This window comes from Cutaneotrichosporon oleaginosum (assembly GCF_008065305.1).
Source record: "Cutaneotrichosporon oleaginosum strain ATCC 20508 chromosome Unknown ATCC20508_contig05, whole genome shotgun sequence".
Classification (NCBI taxonomy): domain Eukaryota; kingdom Fungi; phylum Basidiomycota; class Tremellomycetes; order Trichosporonales; family Trichosporonaceae; genus Cutaneotrichosporon; species Cutaneotrichosporon oleaginosum.
Genome location: NW_027072174.1, coordinates 139,571 through 159,947, shown reverse-complemented (window position 1 = coordinate 159,947; position 20,377 = coordinate 139,571). Strand labels below are relative to the sequence as shown.

General features: G+C 60.7%; 9 protein-coding genes across 9 annotated transcripts; 5 read left to right on the top strand and 4 right to left on the bottom strand.

The window, feature by feature from the left end:
* Window positions 1-328: 328 nt before the first annotated feature.
* Window positions 329-1,109, top strand: COLE_05581 (uncharacterized protein; the record flags this gene model as incomplete). The annotated part of the gene is made up of 4 exons (XM_018419991.2): window positions 329-386; window positions 427-530; window positions 562-728; window positions 782-1,109. 4 exons carry the CDS (start codon window positions 329-331, stop codon window positions 1,107-1,109), a joined length of 657 nt encoding a protein of 218 aa, XP_018277473.2.
* Window positions 1,110-1,175: 66 nt separating this feature from the next.
* On the bottom strand, window positions 1,176-1,944 carry COLE_05580 (uncharacterized protein; the record flags this gene model as incomplete). The annotated part of the gene is made up of 5 exons (XM_018420914.2): window positions 1,176-1,228; window positions 1,399-1,486; window positions 1,534-1,619; window positions 1,759-1,840; window positions 1,885-1,944. 5 exons carry the CDS (start codon window positions 1,942-1,944, stop codon window positions 1,176-1,178), a joined length of 369 nt encoding a protein of 122 aa, XP_018277472.1.
* Window positions 1,945-2,118: 174 nt separating this feature from the next.
* On the top strand, window positions 2,119-5,156 carry COLE_05579 (uncharacterized protein; the record flags this gene model as incomplete). The annotated part of the gene is made up of 3 exons (XM_018426824.2): window positions 2,119-2,187; window positions 2,219-3,595; window positions 3,630-5,156. The coding sequence occupies 3 exons, from the start codon at window positions 2,119-2,121 to the stop codon at window positions 5,154-5,156; spliced, it is 2,973 nt and encodes a 990-aa protein (XP_018277471.1).
* A 152-nt stretch (window positions 5,157-5,308) lies between these two features.
* COLE_05578 (uncharacterized protein) lies at window positions 5,309-7,609 on the bottom strand (the record flags this gene model as incomplete). Its single annotated transcript, XM_018426048.2, has 4 exons — window positions 5,309-5,812; window positions 5,845-6,153; window positions 6,192-7,262; window positions 7,340-7,609. The coding sequence occupies 4 exons, from the start codon at window positions 7,607-7,609 to the stop codon at window positions 5,309-5,311; spliced, it is 2,154 nt and encodes a 717-aa protein (XP_018277470.1).
* Window positions 7,610-8,426: 817 nt separating this feature from the next.
* On the top strand, window positions 8,427-8,609 carry COLE_05577 (uncharacterized protein; the record flags this gene model as incomplete). The annotated part of the gene is made up of 2 exons (XM_018420108.3): window positions 8,427-8,459; window positions 8,493-8,609. 2 exons carry the CDS (start codon window positions 8,427-8,429, stop codon window positions 8,607-8,609), a joined length of 150 nt encoding a protein of 49 aa, XP_018277469.2.
* A 160-nt stretch (window positions 8,610-8,769) lies between these two features.
* On the bottom strand, window positions 8,770-10,028 carry COLE_05576 (uncharacterized protein; the record flags this gene model as incomplete). The annotated part of the gene is made up of 2 exons (XM_018424844.1): window positions 8,770-9,775; window positions 9,838-10,028. 2 exons carry the CDS (start codon window positions 10,026-10,028, stop codon window positions 8,770-8,772), a joined length of 1,197 nt encoding a protein of 398 aa, XP_018277468.1.
* A 563-nt stretch (window positions 10,029-10,591) lies between these two features.
* Window positions 10,592-11,585, top strand: COLE_05575 (uncharacterized protein; the record flags this gene model as incomplete). The annotated part of the gene is made up of 5 exons (XM_018423674.2): window positions 10,592-10,612; window positions 10,648-10,717; window positions 10,874-11,065; window positions 11,313-11,441; window positions 11,521-11,585. The coding sequence occupies 5 exons, from the start codon at window positions 10,592-10,594 to the stop codon at window positions 11,583-11,585; spliced, it is 477 nt and encodes a 158-aa protein (XP_018277467.1).
* Window positions 11,586-11,627: 42 nt separating this feature from the next.
* On the bottom strand, window positions 11,628-14,072 carry COLE_05574 (uncharacterized protein; the record flags this gene model as incomplete). Its single annotated transcript, XM_018423673.2, has 4 exons — window positions 11,628-11,828; window positions 11,863-13,323; window positions 13,360-13,811; window positions 13,847-14,072. The coding sequence occupies 4 exons, from the start codon at window positions 14,070-14,072 to the stop codon at window positions 11,628-11,630; spliced, it is 2,340 nt and encodes a 779-aa protein (XP_018277466.1).
* A 556-nt stretch (window positions 14,073-14,628) lies between these two features.
* COLE_05573 (uncharacterized protein) lies at window positions 14,629-16,741 on the top strand (the record flags this gene model as incomplete). Its single annotated transcript, XM_018426047.2, has 11 exons — window positions 14,629-14,821; window positions 14,858-14,940; window positions 14,991-15,053; window positions 15,093-15,320; window positions 15,355-15,456; window positions 15,494-15,582; window positions 15,619-15,694; window positions 15,730-16,116; window positions 16,153-16,294; window positions 16,336-16,503; window positions 16,632-16,741. 11 exons carry the CDS (start codon window positions 14,629-14,631, stop codon window positions 16,739-16,741), a joined length of 1,641 nt encoding a protein of 546 aa, XP_018277465.1.
* Window positions 16,742-20,377: the final 3,636 nt, after the last annotated feature.

The following is a 20,377-nucleotide window of genomic DNA, read 5'->3' as shown; positions in this document are numbered from 1 at the left end:
GAGCCGCGGGAATCGGCTTGGGTCGGCTCGACTGGCGAGTGGGATTAACCCAAAGCTGCTGCGGGTGACAAGAGGGCAAGTGGATGCAAGGCGGCGACGCCGAAGGCTGGATGGACGGCTTGCAAGAGGCAAGAGGAGACAGGAGTGGGTAGAATGACGGATAGCAACAATCATTCCAAGGTGGTCTGCCTCCATCATCCATCCGGTCACCAGCGATGCCTCGGAGATCAAAATCCCGAAACGCCGCACCTCCACCTTCATTCACTTGCCACCCAACCTCACAAGGTGCACTCAATCTGTATCAACGCGATTCACCCCACCACATAACATGAGCGCGTCCATCATCGACGCTCTTCCTTACTATGATAAGCAGGTTGAAGAGCCTGGTAAGCTTTGGAAGCTCATGGTACCGTCTGCTAACAACAGGCGCAAAGACCAAGGTCGAGGCGTTAATCGAGGCGGAACTCGCCCAGACTCCAAAAGTCGCTGAGGACGACCCGCGCCTTGGACAGGTTGTCGATGTTTTCCCAGTGTGTTTGATTTGGAGCAAGCTGATATCAGAAATCCGAGGGGCTGGCCAAATTGTTGGCAAACTACGCGACCGAGCCCATACGCGGCATCGATCCCAGCAGATACGCCCCGCCCACAGTGTCGGAGGGCGCGGACCTTTCTGTGCTCGAGGAGGCAGAGACGCGCGGGCGGATTGGCGAGGCACATATGGCCGTTCGGTAAGTGGTTGAGCTGATATCAGACCGTTCTACGACATGTGAGCTGACCACAGAAACGAAAACATTGGCGTGCTGCAGACGTACGGTCCCAATGCGTGGCTTGTGCGCAATTACCAGCTCTCGTCGCAGGCCAAGGAGCTTGAAGGGACACTGGCGGGTCTCAAGGAGGACGTGACGGACGTGAACCGGCAACGGAGGGCATTCAACGAGACGCAAGGCGAGCACCTGGCTCGTCTCGAGAACCGGTGGAATGATCTTGTCACCTCGACGTTGCAGCTTGAAATGGCGTGTACAGCCATGGAGGGTGAGGTGCGCGGGCTAGAGCACCGTGCAGAGGAGCTGCGCGTAGAGGTCGCGCGGCTTGAGGAGGCGGTATCATAGAGGTGGGCTAATCCTGTATCACTACACGAGTAACTGTACATCTGGATCATCCTGCGGGTCTACAGATCAGTCACCGCGCAGCTTCTGCACGCGCTTCAGGACAGAGTCCTTAGTTGGGTCTGGTGTGAGCAAAAGAAGAACGAGGTGGAGGCGATATTAGGACGAGGAGAGGTAAGGACGTCTGTAGGGTGACCTGAATGACCTCGAACCCGTGCGGCAGTGACGTCCTCCGACTCTGCGGCAGTGCATGCGTCCACGTTCGCAACTCGTCACACATTGAGATACTCACCATAAGGATGCTCTTTCGAGGGGATCTCGAGGAGGGCGGGGAAGGCTGCTTGGTACCTGTCGACAGTGGGACGTATCCGTTCGGCGATCTGAAGTCAGCCCCCGCGGGCGAATGCGACACCGCGCAGCGACGCACATGCTGGTTGATGAGAAGAATAGCAATGTCCTTCCGGTCCTCCGTGTACTCCTGAAACGCGGCTTCAATCGCGGAGGTCTGCGTCTCTGCTTGTCAGAGCCAACTCATGGGCCGGGGTCTGCTATATCATGGCGAGCTACGAGTCGATGCGCCTTCCCATCCGTGTGCTCACGATCTCGCCGCCGCCGCCAAAGACATCACCCCTCCCATACACTTATCACTCACTGGCGTCGACGATCATAAAGTTCTTGTCTTGCTTCTCGTTGACATCACCGATGCCGGCGAGGAGGAGGCCGGTCACTGAGTCCTACCATTAGCCCAGCATGCTTGGAAAGGCATCGACCAGCTCACCTCGTCACCGATAACGGCCAGAAGGTTGCGTCCCTTCGGGTTTGAGGTTGGAGCAGCCATGACGGGATGGCAAGAGCAATGGCAACAACACAAGAGTGAGCGAGGGAGCGAGGAAGGTGACGGCTGTGGCGTCACCAGCCCGTGGAGGCGGATGTTTCTGGTCAGGCACCTCCCGGCCCGCCTTGCCTTTCGCAACAATCAATCGCGTTTCCCATTCTTTCCACAACATCCACCATGACCACAACCATGAGCGTCCAGGACCTTACTGGACGCGCGTCTGCTCGTGCGATTCCTCCGAGAAAGGCATGCCCTGCCCAGGATACGCTGACAGCAGTGGGCGAAACTTGTGGCCGAATGGGTCGAGCGGGAGTCACTCGATACCGAAGCGGCAGGACCAGCCGTTGCCGCCGCGCTTCTGCACCATCTCTCGCGTCCGCGCCCGCCCGCCCTTCTAATCAGCTATCTTTCTCAAGCGCTGGAAGAAGGCCTTCTTACTGCTCGAGCGTTCGCTCTCGCGCTCCTCGCCCACATGCAACGGGACGAACCTACCCTCTCTGCCGCCTTACTAGCCTCCATCGCGACCGCACTGTTGGGCACGCCGACGGGACTTGATCCTACCGAGCCCTTTCCTTCGCCTATCGCTCTGCCAACCCCAGATGTGGGGACGAGCGCGTCCGGCGAGTCAAACGCAGTACCGGCTCTCACCTTGGTGCTACCACTCCTCCGACACTGTGTCTCTGGCCCACCTCAGCTGCTGGCCCTCGCGGCGCGGCTTACCGCGCTTATTCCACCCCTGCCAGCACCTCCTTTTGAAGCAGGACTTGAAGCCGCGCAGCTTTCTGGCGTCTTACCAGAGGAAGTAGCGAAGCCACTCCGAGACTGCCTGACTGGCCTGATGGCCGACCTGCCAATGCCAGAGGCCGCGCCGCAGCCAGCCTTGTTTCATGATGTCCCAATTGTCAGCGGATTTGCTGAGCTTGACGGGGTCCCTCAACTCAGCAACCTTCCTACCACCCTACCTCTTCGCCAGATGACCAGCTTCCTGATCGAGTTTGCGGAGCGCGCACAAAGTTCCACTCCTAGCTCGTCGTACGCCTCCGATCCACCCCATCCGCCCCAGCACTTGATCTACCTCATTCGTCTTGGACGCGCCCTCACTTCCGATTCGCAGGCTTACCTCCTCGCTCTCTTAGAGGCTGCCTCAAACCGGGTGATTGCCAGCTTGAACCTCTCACCAGGCCAGGCAACCCGCGCATACGTGTTCTTCACGGAGGAGCTGCCAGTTGCGCTGCGCTGGTGGCGCGACAACGCCGACTCCAAGTGGCCGTTTCCTTCCAATCTCCAGAACGCATTGGCTGGCACATTTGCTTCGCACAACCAAGAGATGGCGGGATGGCACGCTTCCGTGCACGCGACCCACACGGCCAAGTCGACTCAACTCATGGACGACGACGAAGTCGGCGGATACTCTCCGCCCGACGGATGGAGCATGTTGTCTCTTGAGGCGACAACGGTTCGCCGATATCTCTCTCTCGGTTTGTTGGACGAAGAGCAGGCCGTCGCTCTGTCCGAAAGCGCCAAGGCTGGCCCTGTTGGCGAGTCTCTCGTAGAGCGGCTGTCTGGCGTCCAGCAGCACCATCTCGAGGCGATCGCATATTTCATCTCGTACGCGACGGGCGCTTCGCGCCATCTTGGCGCTGAGCTCGTCAATGTGAGTCGTTGACGGTTGGGTAAACTAATGCCAGGTTATCAAGAATGCGCCTCACAGCCGGCCGCCGGAGAATCTATTTCTGCGCGTGGCAGGATCACCGCCGTTGCTCGCCTTGGTCACAGCTTATATCACGCCTAAGTCGTTGTTGGACTTGATCGTGACGCATCTCCTCGACCATGTCGAGGACCAATCGTCCAGAATCGAAGACCCACAAACGAGCCTGACACACTTCGGTCCAGGGGTGGTCCTGGCCGTAGCGCTATGTGCACAGTTTGACCTACCCCTCCCAGACTTATTGTATGACGGGCGGCGCGCATCTAACATCGCCGACCTCAGCAGTTCGGAACAGAGCCATCTGAATGGGTGGGTCAAGGCACTCTTTGGATCGGACGGAATCGACGACGAGATCATCTTGGCGACATCTTCCCAAGGTTTATGCCGTCTCGCTCCAACGATCGTTCAGCAGGCCATTGTGGCCACGATGAGCGGGCAGCTAGACCTCGACACTCTTCATTCCGGGCTTTCTTACTTCGCCCAGCCCATTCTGAGTTGGTGTCTCGGCGGGGTGGTTGGTTGGCTCTGCGCCGAAATCGAGCGTCAAGGGATCCTCTCAGGCGTGCATCTAAACGTCCTGCAGACGCTGGTCCTGGACTCGGCCTTTCCTGAGCCTCTCTTGCGGGCGAACGCGCCCGCAATCGCACGCCTTCTTGACCCAGCCACAGGGCTGGAACCTGTGATGCTCAGCAGTGCATTTGACGCGGCTGGCGTTCGCGCGCGGATCAATGTTCTTGGCGGGCCTGACGGTGGACCTGTCGTGGTCCCAAGTGACCCTGCTGCACCTCTCGTATCGCTTCGTGCGGAGCTGGCCAACGTACAACATCTGGACCTTGCCCCCGCCGGCTGGGAATCACGCCTGTACGATATTCTCGATATCTCTCTCCGCACGGCCGGTGCCCTTCCCGTTCTAGAGAGCATTGTGTCTACAGACATTATCTACCCGCCAACCTTAGACAGCCCCCCAAACTCCCCAGAGGTCCAGTTCCTGGCATTTGTTAGCGTACTAAACATGCCGCATGCGTGCGCCCCCCCACTCGCTGTAGCGCTCATTGACGCCTACCTTCCCTACCTCTTCACTCAACGATCACCCTTCGTTCCCCTCGCCGCCATGCCCGCCCCGACGCAGACCATGTTGTCCTCCACAACACCGGCACATAACCCACCACCTCTACCCTTTGCGAGCCATGCGCTGCATCACCTCCTTCGCGGCGCGTTGCTCGCGGCTGACGCTTACACGTCTGAAGAGGGCGGGTTCGCCGACTATCTCGCGAACCACCTATCCGACGAGTTTGCATGCCAGCGCGCGCGGCCAGCGTTCACGAGCCCACGCCAGAAGCGGTCCAGAGTTGGCGCGCTCGGAGTCGTGGACGCGCTCTGCCCAGAGCAGAAGGAGCTGATCTGTGAGCTCATATCGCTCTTCGAGGGTGATGAGGAGATCCGCTCAAGGTGGCCCAACCTCACGCCGATGAGCACAATGGGCCCAGCGACAGGGCCAGCGTCTTAGAAAATATTCCACAATGCACATAGATTTCTTAGTTGTCACTTGCGCAACGTTCTCCCGAGACCTCCCCAGTATAACACGCCGTGTCCGGAGGGCTCGCACTTCGCTGTTCAAATGCGAGCACCGCATACATAGCGCACATACTAATCGATCACCTACTCGGGGGGAGGCGTGAGGTCACTCTCCCCGGACTGCGACTTCATCTCGACATCGCCAACCGGCTCAACCTCCGGCGCAGGTGATATGGTCGAGCTCGAGGCATGCGTAGGCGAGGCAGTTTTGATTGGCGACGGCGGCGCCTCCGGCTGTCGAGTCACCTCTGGAGCCGTCACGTCCGGGGTGACAGAAGAGGCATCGGGCCTCTCTGTGGTCGCAGGCTCGACAGGGCGCGCTGGCGACCCGTTCTCCTTGGGGCTAGGCTTGGACGACGGCCTTTCATCATCGCTATCCTTCTCCACGGCGTCCGCGCCTTCGTCTTTCTCGCCGTCCGATTCCTCGGCGGCATCGGCGGCAGCGCGCTTCGCGGCCACCTTGGTCTCGTTTTCGCGGATAGCTGCGACAAGCTTGTGCAGATTGTACTCCATTCCGAGAGAGGCGACGAAGCGTGGGTGCGTGCGGCGCGCCTGGCGCAACGCAAGCCAATTGATAGTGCGCTTTCGCTGCGGTCAGCGCCGTCGGTTGCACAGCTCACCTCGGCCAGCTCGGCAGGCGGCTCTCGCCCCATCGCACGGTCGTCCTCCTCCTCAGCCTCGATCTCGCTCAGCTGCTCCTCGAGCGTGAAAACACTCTCGGTGCGCACTGGATCGCCCAGGAAGTCGCTCATGTCGGTGTATTTCGCGGCATTAATGCGGGAAAGAGGCTGCGTGCCCATAGAGTGCATCCAGCGGCGCATGGGCCCGCAATGCCGCTTCCACTTGGAAGCCGCATCCTGCGCAAGCTCCGGGGATGCCGGGGTGAGATCCCACTCCGACTCCAGGCATCCGTCGTTCTTCCATCCAGCCTGGCGTCAGCGAATGGCTCTTGGAACGAGTTACTCACGTATCGGCGCTCCCTGTTCATCAGTTCGGCGACAACACGATCCACATCGACGCCGTCCGGCATTTGGTTGAGCTCCTGTCTTATCAAGCGGGCGGTGTTGTTGACCCAGTCCTGGTTGCTGCCCTCGAGGACGAACGTCTTGGGCATCCCGCCAGTGACGGTCTGCTTCTTCGCGCTCTCCTTTGTGAGACTAAGAAGGAACTGGAACAGAATGAAGAACTGGATGAGAATCTGGCGGCGGAACGCGGGGTCTGCCACTTCGTAATCGAGCAGACTGCGGCTCGTGAGGTAACGAGGATATGCGAATGCCTCAGTATGTCCTCGCTTGCGCGCAGCGGCTGCACGCTCCGGGTTACGGCCACGGAGAACACGCTCTTTGCGAGTAGCCTCAAACATGCGTCCCAGGACGAAATCGGACTTTGTTCGGAAGTCATCGAAGGGCGTACGGTCGTCAACGGCGGGCCCATCGAGGCTGGGTGGGTTGGCGAAGTACTGCTGGAGGGACCAAAGAGAGGCGTAGAAGTCGGGCTGGGCAGGAGAGTCCGACTTGACGGTCTTGTCTGCCATTTCGATATCGCCATCGGCGGCCTTGACAGGAGAGGCGGGCTCCTTAACCTCTTCTCCTTTCCCCTCCCAGTTTGTGGTGAGCCGCGCGTACTCGCCGCGGAGGTTGATCGCGCTCTTGTCTGCAACGTTGATGGCGCGGCTCGCAAACAGCTGCACTCGACCGCGCAGGTCCAAGTCGCCCGGCGAGGTGCTCAGCATGCGCAAGAAGCTGTTGATCAAGCGCAGCATGCTGAGCTGCTTGCCCTTGGCGACGGGCATGTCCTGTGTGAAGCGTGGAGACCGGGACACAACGTAGTCGAACAGCGCGTGCCACGTAGAGGCGAGGAGGAGTTCTGGGTACTCTTCCAAAAGAGGGATGAAGAGCGCGCCAGTCTCAAGTGCGGGTGCGGGGTTCGCGGCGTACACCACCTCCATCAGGGTGAGGACAATGTCGAGACGGTCTTGAAGTGCGGTCTGGAAGCGCGCCTTGGATGCATCGGATGCAGACGCCTCCGGCTCAGCAAGCTGAGGTTAGCACTGTAGCGGGACGGATGGGCGAGGTGGGAGAGGGTGACGAGATTGGGAAGCGTCGCATCACTCACTTCGCGGTTCATCACCGGGCGCACGGCCAAATCGCGCGCCACCATCTCAAGCGTATAGCGCAGCACGTCCGCGCGCTTGCCTGTGGACGGCTCCGCCGTCCCCGTAGCCGCCCAGAGCTTGGTGACCTGCGCTCGCAACTGCTCAGTGTCGAGCGGAGGCAGCGCGCGAGAGCCTGTGTGCTTCGCCAGCGCGGGCTCACGCGCTGTCCACGAAGCGGCCGCAAAAGCGTGCAGCGAGCCGCTGAGGGCAGTGTAGAGGGGTGTGCCCATCGCGAATGGGTGTCTCGGTCGGAAGTGACTGTGAAGACAATGATGCTAACGAGCGACGCGAGAGTCGAATGTTGGGTGGACCACTTCACTCATATCAGGCACGGGTGATGCTCAACATTTGATCCCGCTATTGTTTGATTTCGCCACTCAACATTCCATGTTCCACTGTCTTCGGTCTTCGTTGAATTCAACTCTTCCATCATCGCCTACATGTCTGCCCGCGACGAACCGCCACACCGCCGCCCACGCTCGCGCTCGCCCGTGCGCAGGGTGGAGCGGTATGACCGCGACGACGTGCCGCGCGGCGAGCCGCGCCGAGAGCGGGACTACGACCGCGACCGCGACCGCAGTAGGGAGTATCGAGACCGCGACCGCGGCGAGCCGCGTGATCCGCGGGACGGCGATGTCGAGCGGGGCGGGCGTGGCGGAGGGCGTGGAGGTCGTGGCGGTTACTCTGGCAGATATGACGACCGCGATCGCGGGCGGTACGAGGACCGGGATGACTTCCGCGGCGGAAGAGGGGGCCGCTACGACGACCGCGATCGGGGAGGCAGGGCCGGACGCGATAGAGAGTGGGACCGCGACAGGCCGCTGGACCGGCGGGCGATTGAGGAGGGCCGTCGACGGCGTGAAGAGGAGCGCGCACGTGGCGTCGTGTTTACTGCGGACGGGCAGAAGATCGAGCCGAAGGGTGAGTCCCGCGATGCAGACTTGGGAAGCAAGGCAGGAGACATCGCTAATAGCAGCCGAGGTGCCGGAAGAGGAAGCGCCGGCAGATGACGCTGAAGTCGATGAGGAGACCCGTGCATTGCAAGCTATGATGGGCTTCGGTGGTTTCGGAACGACCAAGGTGAGCACCCCGGGTGTGTCTTGCTGACGGCAGGGCGTGGAGGTCGAGGGCAACGACGTGGGCACAGCCAAGGTCAACAAGAAGCGGACGTGGCGCCAGTACATGAACCGTCGCGGCGGCTTCAACCGTGCGCTCGACAGCATGAAGTAGACGTTGGAGATGGGCTCCGACTCCCTCGACGATGTACGTCGTAGAGTTGTCAGTTCTGATCGGATGAAAACTTGGGAACGAACACGGACACTCTGAATTCCATGGTGATGCTATTTATGAGTTGTGATTGTACAATGCAAGGGTCTTGCCTCTTCTATGTCTATGCCTTAGGGGGCTGCGGCTTGGCCTTGACGGCCTGGCGCATCGCCTGCAGCGCACGGCCAGGGCGGCGCATGGCGGCGGCCAATCCCATGATGCAGGTGAGCACGACGACGGACCCAGCCTGGTGCGCGGCAGCCAGGGGAATGGGGACAAGGTAGATGAGCGTGGAGATACCCAGGCCGACCTGAGCCATGGCGGCAGCGGCAGTCCACGCGCTCCAGCGCTGCGCTGCGCGGGGAAGGGCGAAAGCGCCGAGGCGCAGACTTGGGCGGCGCGCAATCAGGTGCTGGGCAACGAGGAAGGTGGCGGTGGTCACGGCGAGAACGCGGTGGTCGAACTGCACAGTAACGGGGTTCTCGAGCATGTTGCGCCAGACAATGTCCTTGAGCTCCGGGTCTTTGGAGTAGCGCGGGTCGAGGAGCTCGTCCTTGGGCGGGTGGAAGCCCTCACCCATGTACGGGAACTCGTTGTAGATCAGGCCGGCGTCAAGGCCAGCAACGAAAGCACCCGAGATGGCGGTAAGGAAGACCATGGCGCCCAGAAGACCAGTGAGGCCGCGGAAACGCTTGACAGCGGGCGAGTTGAGCGCGGCCGCGAGTTTGTCGACGGCAGCTGCGCCTGCGGGACCGGACTTGACCTGCTGAGCGAGGACCTGGTCACGGCGCAGGCCGAGAGCAGTGTAGAACATGCCCATGTAAAGAAGCAGAGCAGCGCCAAAGTGCGCGGCAAGACGGTACTGCGAAACGCGGGGGACCTCGTTGTTGGTGACGATCTCCTCCTTCAGTCCGGAGGCGACCATCAGCCAACCGATCAGGCCCTGGACACCAATACCGGCGCCGAGAGCCAACAGCCTGGCGGGGAGGCCGCGAGGAAGCTTGTAGCGCGTGCAGTAGTACGCGGCAGGAACGATGAAAAGGACACCAAGGGCACGGCCGGCGATGCGGTGCGCCCACTCCATGTAGAAGATGAACTTGAACTCGGCGCGAGTGATGTTCGCGTTCATACTATTGTCAGCGGGTCGGGGCGACGAGACAAAGCCGCTTGAAGGACAGAGCTTGGGACTCACATAATACCCTCCGGCGACATGCGGTACTTCTCCCACTCGACATCCCACTCGGCGTCGGTAATGGGCGGCCGGATACCAGTGATAGGGTTCCACTCAGTGATCGAGAGACCAGACTCTGTGAGGCGTGTAAGACCGCCAATGACGATGATGCCGAAGACGAGGGCGGAGCAGCCGAGGAGCCAGAACGGCATGGAGCGGGGGATGACCCTCACGTCTTCGGGTGCGGGGGCGTCGGACGACGCGGCAGAAGAGGTCGAGTATGAGGCGTAGCGAGACGGGGTGAAGAACGAGAAGGAGCGGCCGTAGGGGAGGTACGACTGGGCGAAGAAGCCTGCCCTTGGCGGCGCCGCGAACGAGGCTTTGAGGCCCAGCGCCGTCGCTGTGGCCGGGAAAATTGGGCGTGCGCGCGCCGTGCTGGTGCTCAGCAGGCGCAGAGGGGACGCCTGGCGCGCGGGTGCTCGGACAGAGCACCTCGCTGCCGCGAAGGCCGCTGGGAGGAGCGGCATCGTCGGTGGGGTAAAGAGTGTGATGTGGTTGGCCTGACACGGCGCCGAGCTTGGACTTTATTGTTCTGCAGGGTCGCCGAGGTCCGGAGTGGGAACGATGCGGACAGCTGCGGAAATCTCCGCCCTCCTCATTCACACGTTATTTACCACGTGGAATCTACTCGTATCAGTTGGACATTGAGATGTTGAGGTCGCCAGGTCGAGATTGCGATATTGTGACAGAGAACACCAGTGACATAAAAGCGGCCATGGACATCAGGCAAGCCACAGTGAGTTAGGCAAGAGATAGTTTGTGCTTACTCAGATCGATGACCTGCTGGGCATGCAGAATGCCAACCTGCTCAACTTGCCCGAGAACTACACGTTCAAGTACTGTGAGTAGCGCGGCATCAAGGCGGCAGCAGCTCGTCGGCATGAACGTCTTCCGACTTGGACGGCAGCGGAGACCGCTAAATCTTGCTGCGAGCTGGTTGCTGCGCCCATCCTTGCTCCCAACGCCCACACCTTCCCCCTGCACCCGCTGACTCCAGACCTCTACCACGCCCTCACTTGGCCCGAGCTCTCTTATGTCGCTGTCGACCCGGCCGGCCGCATCGTCGGCTACATTCTCGCCAAGATGGCAGAAGAGCCGTCGTCCGAGGCGAGCGGGCACGTGACGTCCATCTCAGTGCTGCGGCCGTATCGCCGTCTCGGGCTGGCGAACAGGCTGATGAAGCAATCGCGTGAGTGGTGGCACGTGCGAGGCGGCCTACATGTCGGCTGGCGAAATGGGAGAAGCGAATTGGGTGGGCGGAGGGCATGCCGTCCCCGGCGAGCACCGGGCTCGGTTCGCTGGAGCGGTTCCGGGAGGAGAAGCTCTCCGCAGATCGCAGAGGTTACGGGCGTCGTTTGTCACCCGTTTCCATTGTACCCGCGCAGGCCGCCACACTACGCTTGATTACGCTCCACTTGCGCTTTTCTGACCCACAGAACAGGCCATGGTCGCACACTACAACGCAGCGTACATCACGCTACACGTGCGCAAGTCGAATCGCGCCGCCATCTCGCTCTACCGCGACGCCCTTGGCTTCGAAGTCCACGCGATGGAGAAGGGCTACTGTGAGTACAGGCGCGCGGCTGGCGCCAGCCGCTATGCGATATGCCGGCGTTATTGCCCCGAGAAGAGCCCTGACGCCAGACGCCGACGGCGAGGACGCGTACGGCATGCGCTTCGTGTTCAAGCCCAAGGACGAGGCCGCGTAATGCTATACCCTGCATGTATTCTTATCTCCCCCACACTACGCTCTATGCACTCCGCACACCCGACTGGTCGCGCCACTCCTCGAAGAAGCGGAGCATCGCGGGTGTAATGCGCCTCCTGACGGTACGCGCTGAGTGAAGGAGGTGCGCCTTCTTGACAAAGGGCGCGTCGAGGTCTTCGTTCATCGCTGCCAGCGCTGCGTCCTGGCAGATGGAGGCTACTTCTGCGCCAGAGCAGCCCTCGGTCTGGTGTCAGATGCCGTGGAACCTTGTGACTTACAATGCGAGCGAGCTCGTCGAGGTCCACGCCCGGCTCGACGGCCATGCTGCGGAAGCGGAGGGCGAAGATGTCCCGCCGGGTCTGGGCATCTGGTGCCCCAACGTACAGGATACGGTCGAGGCGTCCGGGACGGGTGAGTGCCGGATCCAACACATCAGGCCGGTTCGTCGCGGCCACAACCGTGACGCCCGAGAGTGCCTCGACGCCGTCCATCTCGTTCAGGAGGGAAGTGAGGACGCCGCCGTGCACTCCGTCTGCGCCATCGCGATTGGCGCCCAACGCATCGATCTCGTCAAAGAATATAATGCTAGGGGCGGCCGCGCGCGCCTTCCGGAAAATTTCGCGGACGGCGCGCTCGCTCTCGCCGACGTATTTATTGAGCAACTCGGGCCCCTTGACAGCCAGGAAGTTGAGCCCACTCTCCGTCGCCAGCGCCTTCGCCGTCATCGTCTTGCTGCATCCTGGCGGGCCGTACAGGAGCACGCCCTTGGGCGCCTCCACCCCCAAGCGAGTGAAAGTCGCGGCGTGAGTCAGAGGCCACTCGACACACTCTCGCAACTTGGCCTTGACCTCGTCCTGGCCCCCGATGTCTGACCACCTCACGGTGGGCGTTTCAACAAACACCTCGCGCATCGCGCTCGGCCGAATGTTGGGGAGGGTAGCGAGCATATCGGCGTGCGTGAGCTCGGGCTCGCCAGCAGGAGAGGCATGCCACCGTGTGATCGCCGCACTAGCGGCTTCGCGAACGAGCGAAGTCAGGTCGGCGCCAACGTATCCGTGCGTCTTGGCGGCTATCGCGCCCACCTCATCTGATGTGATTGTGTGAGGCATCTTGGCGAGCAGGATTTCAAGAATGTGCTTTCGTCCAACAGCGTCCGGAATGCCGATCTCGATCTCACGATCGAATCGCCCCGGTCGCCGCAGTGCTGGGTCGATAGCGTTGGGCCGGTTGGTAGCGGCAACCACGATGACCTTCTCTCCCGCATCGGCCGTCATCCCGTCCATGAGAGTGAGGAGCATGGCGACCACGCGGCGCTCGACCTCACCGCCCTCACCACCATCGCGACGTGGACAAAGCGCGTCGACCTCGTCCAGGACGATGATGCAAGGGGAGCGGCGGCGCGCCTCGTCGAAGACGCCTCGAAGGCGCTCTTCCGTTTCACCATGGAACGCAGAAGAGAGCTCCGGGCCGTTCACTACGATACAGCTGCACCCGGGAGTGGAGGACGCAATGGCGCGCGCGAGTGCAGTCTTTCCCGTACCCGGGGGACCGTGGAGCAAAAGTCCGCGCGGCGGGGCCAGTCCAAAGCGCGTGAAAAGCTCAGGCTGTTGCAGAGGCAGGTCGAGAAGTGCGCGGACGGCCTTGATCTGCGCGTCCAAGCCACCCAGTAGTCGATAAGCCGACTCGGACTGTTCGGCTGGAGTGAAGATGTTGATGTAAGAAGGAAGGGAGGTTGTCGTCTGATGTCAGCTATGCCATGCCATTTATGAGCTCACAGGTGCTGATGACGGCTTCCCCGCGGCCTTGTTAGTCCCCGTCTCCTTGCTGTCTTCCTCAAAGGCTACTTGCGTACGCCATTCGGCTTCATACACAACAGGCGCGTCCGCGAGCGAAAGCGCGCCGAGATCATTAGCGATCGCGTCAGGGCCAATCTTTGCGGCGACCTTGGTCGACACCTCGATGTTTGTGACTTTGTACGTAGGGTCGTCCTCGCCGATGGCGACTTTGAGACCCGTCGCCACGTACTTGGCGGCCGCGAGTGCCTCCTTCACCGCCGCACGCTCCCACTCGGTCTCACGCTTCTTGCCATCCCCTTCCACCTTCTTCGGACCGATGTATTTGACAGTCACGGTCTTGGCGATACCCTTGCACGCGGCAAGGGGAAAGCGGAAGACATCGACATCTGAGGCGCCGAGATTCGCGAGCTGGGCGTGGGCGAGCGCGAGGGCTGCTGTCAGCTACCACCTTCCCATCTGAGCTCACTGTCTTCATCCAAGCCAACGCGTGGCCACACTTGTCCCACCACCCATCCTAAGCTGCTCGATTTCTTGGCTTTGACGAGCACCCACTGCCCGGCAGCGAGTTTGGTCGCGCGTAAGACATCAGGGCCGAGATAGATGCGTCGTGAACGGCGCTGGTTGAGTGCGTCCGAGCTTCCAGCCTCTACCTCGAGGGCAATTGCGGTGAGAGAGGCCACGGGCTCGGGCATGTTGAATGCTGTCGCAGGTGTTGGGCCCGAAAGACGGAGTGAGGTGAGTTGACGAGGGATGAGGTGGTGGAAATGAGGGCGGGAGCAAATTGAGGTGAGGAGGGTGCCTTAGTTAGGCCCCGCAAAGTGGTTGTGAGATAAGGGATTTGCCACCCGATGGCGACGGGTTCAGATGGATCAAGTCGAGTCATCTTGAATGAGCCCCCTCTGTACGCTTCGCCCCGTCCACCTTCCCTCGCTCGTGGTGCTGGCAGCTGGCGTCTCTCTGAGCGTGTTGCTCTCCTCGATCTCTTTCACAACATCTTGAATTCAGTCTTTCAGTCTTTCAGTCTTTCTCTTTCTCTTTCTCTCTCTCTCTCTCATCTCTCTCTCATCTCTCAACGTCTTCATCTTCACATCTCTTCCTCATCCTCCCTCTTCTTCCAGGCTGTATCTACCTCGTCCCCATCCCCCATCCCCCATCCCCCATCCCCGTTACACTCCCCGTTCCACCCATTCACCTCGCCTCCGCATCTCCCCGTCCCACCATCACCCTCCGCCATTCATAGGCATAGCGATGTCGGCCCCAGTTGCCGACCCCACTGATCTCGCCACCCCTCCGCCACAAGGTACTCTTTCCCTCCCCAGCAGCAACGGGCGCACCCGCTCCCGTGACGAGTACGACGCAGACAGCGACAGCGAACCCGCTTCGTCACCTCACCCACCAAAGATGCCTCGCACAGACCAGGAAGACGCAGAGGAGGAGGAAGGTGGATTCGTTGCGCTGTCCTCCACGCTAACACCAGTTTCCGCGCCCTCCTCGGACCCAACCATCCTCCGCCTCATCGAGGAGCTCGAGTGCGGAATGTGTGCCGGCCTCTATATTGATGTGAGTTTCAATCTACCCTCCAGGCCATGCTCGGCGGAGCTAACCCCCAGCCCGTTGCACTCAACGGTTGTGGCCACACTTTCTGTGGCAGCTGTGTCACCCAGTGGATTGCAGTATGTACACTGCATCCCTCCAGTGAAACTCACCCCCAGTCCATCCCTCGATTCCCTCTCGCTCTTCTCCCTGGCGACCCTGTGCCCAACCCCATCGCGTGCCCCCAGTGTCGCCACGCCCCCATCCAGACAGCCACGCCGTCACGCATGGCCAAGACAATGAGCGACCTCCTTTTGCAGGTGCACCCGGGTGTCGCTCGTCCCGCGAACGAGATCGTGCAGGCCAGAGCACTGTACAATCCTAGCGGGTCGAAAAGCGTTCTCAAGGTGAGCTCCATAGCGCGATATACGCTGATACAAGTTCCCAACGCCGCCAGCGGCTCCACGCATGCAAGAGCGGGACTACTGGCGCCCGTGCCGCTGGTGTTACAGCGCGGACAGAGGCTGGAAGTGTCCAGTACCGGTAAGTCTATCATTCGGCGACTTGCAGCTCACATCAGGTTGCCCGTTTCGAGGTTCCGGATGAGCGGCCACTTTGCGTGCGTGCCGACGGGGTGCCTCCGGAGGGTCACCGTCTCTGCGCTGGATGGTGAGATACACGTTATAAGATCATTGCTAACAATAGCGAGCGTCTAAGTCCTGCCCACGCACCCACCAGCGCGTCCTGTGGTCTTTGCGGGGAAGGCTATTGTGGTGACATTGTAAGCTTCAACGCCCTTACACGAGCTGACTGAAGCAAACCAACTGCGACTGCGGTCCCGTTTCGGCCTCGAAGCCGTCTGTTCAGTACAATGCGTTGTCGGCTATGCTCGAGGACCTCCCGAGCGACATGCTCCTGATGGCGTTCAAGGACAACTGGACCGAGATGTACAACCTGGGCGTGTATATTGCTGCCAACCCCGAGGGCAACAGCACCCCTAACATCTACAAGGCTATCATTGACTGGCTGCGCTCCCCTGAGGGTATCGACTCGGGCGGCGTGCTTGGCCTCATGACGCGGGCCGACATTGGAATCCGTTTGCGCCAGGGCGCCGCCGACGAGATGCAGCAGTGCGTCATGCCAGTCGAGGCAGGCGCAGCCGAGGAGAACATTTGCAGCAATTGTGCGGACGAGCTGCTCTGCGTGAGTTACTGAGAGTTGTATTTTAGCTCACGCCAGTCGGGAATCTTTGAGTGGTGGATGCGTCAGCTGCAGAAGCCCGAAGTGGCAGAAAAGATGCCAGCAAACATCAAAGGTCGCCCCAACTGCAAGTTTGGTCGCAAGTGTGCGCGCCAGGACGTGGACGCTCACTCCAAGAAGTGTGAGTTATTACACGTTTAGGTCGTGCCATTCTGACAGTAGACAACCACATATGCGAGGCCCTGCCCGCGGAGGAGGCCGACAAACTTCATCAGGACGACACGATGCCTGCTGGAGCTGTGGGCGGCCCGAACGACCCCGCCCCGAGTCGAAGGCATCGGCGACACCGAGCTGAGGCGGATACCGACAGTGAAGGTGACGAAAGCGACGGTGAGACGGACACCGATGACGAAGGCGACCAGAAGCCCAATTCTGCCGACGCTGGGGTGCAGTGGGAGGCTGTGCCGACCGGTACCATCTTGCGCGTTGAGGCGCCGCCCATTCACGCTGCTTGGAAGGCGGAGACGCCCACCACCGCGACCTGGACCTCATCCACCACGGCTACCGCTCCAGCTACCGTGGCCACGCCATCGCAGCCCGCGGTCGCAATAGCGCACCTGATCCATGAGGTCAATACAGCGCCATCCTCATCCAACTCTAGACTTCTGTCGCCCAATGGCCAGCATGGCCAAGTCACCTCGGCCAGAATCTCGAGTTCCGCTCCGTCACCGCTAAATGTCCCGCCGTCAACCGTGGCGCCCCACCTCGTCTTCAACGAAGTGCGGCGCACCCAGACACCTCCGCTTGGTTTGTCGCAGCTGCCGAACGGCATTGGTTTTAACGCTGAGGCGGGGTCGTCGGAGCTTCCCAAACTCGTTATGCCTGCGCCCAAGTCATCGCCAACGCGGTTTACGTTTGACGCCATGATGGCGGGAGATGGTATTGGGGCTGTGGGCGGAAGCAGAGGCCAAGGGTCGTCGATGGACATTGACTAGGAAGGGTGTGTTGGAGAGTGGTGCGAGTGGGAGAGTGTGTGGCGTTATGCCTTGCAAAGCACCCTGGGCGTTGGCGTTGATGGGGATGGGACTGGTTAGTCACCGGTGATGACCCGCTGGCCGCTACAAGCTCGTCTCGGTTTGACCTTTGTAGTAATCTGTGTAATAATTGGTAAGGATTGCATGTAAATAGTACGTGAGTGTGTGGGGTCTGTGAGCTGCCGAGGCGACACGGGGATGAGGCGGATGCTGTTGGTGTAAGCGGGGTTTGTGAGGGATAAGATCAGAAGCCTTGTCGATTATATTGTCGATCAAATACTGTATATAAGCCTACTGTAGCGCTGGCTTGACAGAACACTCGGTGCCAAGTAACCAACCAACCCTTGTGGAGTTGTAGTTTGCGATTGCGAGAGCTGCATTCGAGATATTCCAAGTGCACCATGAGTCCAGCCAATTGGAAGCCTGGGGATGGAGGGTGAGGAGCGGGGGAGGTGTCAAAGTGAACACCGACGTTTTGGATTGTCCTGTCCTGTACAGTTACGTTACGTCCTGTCGTCCCCCCTGCCGCCGGCCCACCCACTCGGCCCGCCCTGCGTACCTGGTGGCCTGCCTGGTGGCTCGTTGCTCGTGCAGGTACTGTAGCTAGCTGCTTGGCGATACCTTTGCCCTGCTTGGTCGCCGTTGTCTACTGTAGTGTGCATCCAACTAGGCAGAGGGGTTCAGTCTGAGGGATGAGGGACAAGTGGGGGGGATCATGTGAGCTGTTCCCTCTCATGTCTCATCGTCTACCGAGCTACCGATCTACCGAGCTACCGAGTTGGCCTTGCGCACACTACTTTTTTCTAACTCGTACAATATAGTAGAGCCGGTGGGGAGTTGATGAGAGGAGGTCAGGCACTCAGGCGGAGAGGTGGAGAGGGGGATGTTTGCGCCGCCGTGCCCAAATGGGGTGATGGATTATTATATCTGAGTTGCACGGGTATCCGCACACTTGTAATGATCCGCAATTACTCCGGCACGGTTCTGTTTGGTAATTAGGATTAGTTCTAATCACTGATTGTAATGAGATAGATATCGCTGAAATAGGCACGCCACTCTAAGGCCCTCCTCCCTCTCTGGCAGCTGACCCTTTGCCCTGCTTCTCCTTGACCCAGGCTGCACATCCTGAACCCTCGTCTCCCTCTCATCCAGTGCCACACTCGTCTCTCCTCCTCCTCCTCGATCACCACTGCTCTCTTCATCCTCATCACCATCCTCATCCTCATCCTCCTCATCCTCCTCATCCTCCTCCCCATCCTCCAGCCTCTCCTCCATCTCCACATCTGGTGGCCGTCCTCCACAATCCACACACTCATCCCTCCCACACCCCTCCCCCCGCAACGCCTCCTCCCTCCCCCTCCTCGCACCATCCATCCCCAATCCGGCCTTTCACATCCGCCTTAACCGCTATTACTTTCCCCCCCCGTCTTTCCGCCCCACCAGCCCCCGCATCGCCCGCATCGCCCGCTCACCCCTCTCCCCTTTTCCAACTGACTGCATCCCCCACCTCACCATGTCTGCGCCAGCAGGCGTCCCCATCGCCGCAGCACCCATTGACTCCGGCGCTGCTGTACCCGGTGGTGGTGCCGCCCCTCCAAATGCCGTTCGCCCTCCACCACCAGTATCCACAGGCAGCGACAAGAAGCGTAAGGCGCCCCCCTCCAGCGCTGGTCAGCCAGCACGCAAGGATAGGCCAGGCTCGTTGACAGAGGAGGACAGCAGTGCTGCGGCCGCAGCGGCCGCCAGTCTCGCCGCTTCCAATGCCCAGAGCGCTACCAACTCTGGAACAGCGACACCGGCCACCGCCGCCAATGCCGCGGGCGCAGGCGCACCAGCCCAGGCTTCTGGACGCCCACGCGAAGCCAAGCGCACGCGCGTACACTTCTCATGTGTCGAGTGCCATCGCCGCAAGCAAAAGTGCGACCGCAAAGAGCCGTGCTCGCAATGCGTGGCTCGCCGCGTACCGCATCTCTGTCGCCCCTTCCTTAACGGAGTCGAGGACCCTAACGCGTACGTCTCAGCTGGCGCTTGGGCCGACCCACCCCATCCCCGCCCCCCCGCTCCGCCCCCATGGGCAAGCGCACGAGATGGGGAATGCGCACGGGTGCCAGGCTGGAGAATGCATTGCTGACATTTCACAGCAACTCTGATGTGCATGCACGCCTCACGACCATCGAGGGCATGCTCGCGCGGTTAACACAGGTGATCCCACAGGCGATTGCATCGCGCGGGTTCAGCGACGGCTCGAGCCCAGACGTCTCCAGTCTCCCTGTGGGCGAGGATGTCTTCCACCCTCAAAGCGCACCACAACCAGAGCCTCCACGACAAGCCTACGCTCATAAACCTCCACCGTCGGGCCTCTTCCCCGCCAGCCTGTCTACCAGCACACCTGTTGGAAGAAGCGGGTACGGATGGGGTCTGCGCGAGGGCCGCATGATCAACCTCACCGTAGAGGACAATGCCGAGCTGCGCGATGTGCTTCTCACCCTGCGCGAGTCTGGTATCACCAAGAACCACCTCGAGTGGCTCATTGCGGGCGTTCCTGGTCGCCGTATGGCCGACGCCCTCGTCGAGATGTACTTTCGGTGAGCTCCGCCATAACCCGCAACACACACTGACAGCAGGGACATTGAGTAAGTGGCGCAAACACGGCCTGTGCGGACGACGACGTCCCATGTCGCGCGATGCTACTTTGGTAGCGAGCGACGGCGAGCTAACCCCACAGCTGGACCCGGTACAAAATCAACCGGCCAACCTTCGAGCGCAGGTATCAGGCGTTCTTCGATTCGATCGGACGCAGCCCCACCAACCCCAAGATTGACGCAGACACAATCAAATGGATTCCACTCATGTTCATTGTCGTGCGTTGTGTGTCGTGTGACGGCGCTGACCGAAGCTTGCGATTGCCGCCCTGTCCGCGAGCTCGGACGTGATGCCAGGTGACGAGCAGCAGGCCTGGTCAAGAAGATTTTACGGTTCTGCGCGCAGTGGCCTCGAATACGCAAAGGCCCTGCAGCGCGACAACCTCGATGTCCTCTTTGCGGGCTTGCTCGCGTCGCGCTACATGTCAGTGTTCGCTTCCAAGGCTGTCAGCTGACGTGTGTAGGCTTCTGACGCGCCGCCCAGCCGAAGGCTCAACCCCCCTGACCACCGCTTTCCAGCTCGGTCTCTACCGCGACGGCACTGTGCTGAACCTGTCGGACAAGCGCGAGGTGGAGATCCGCCGCCGC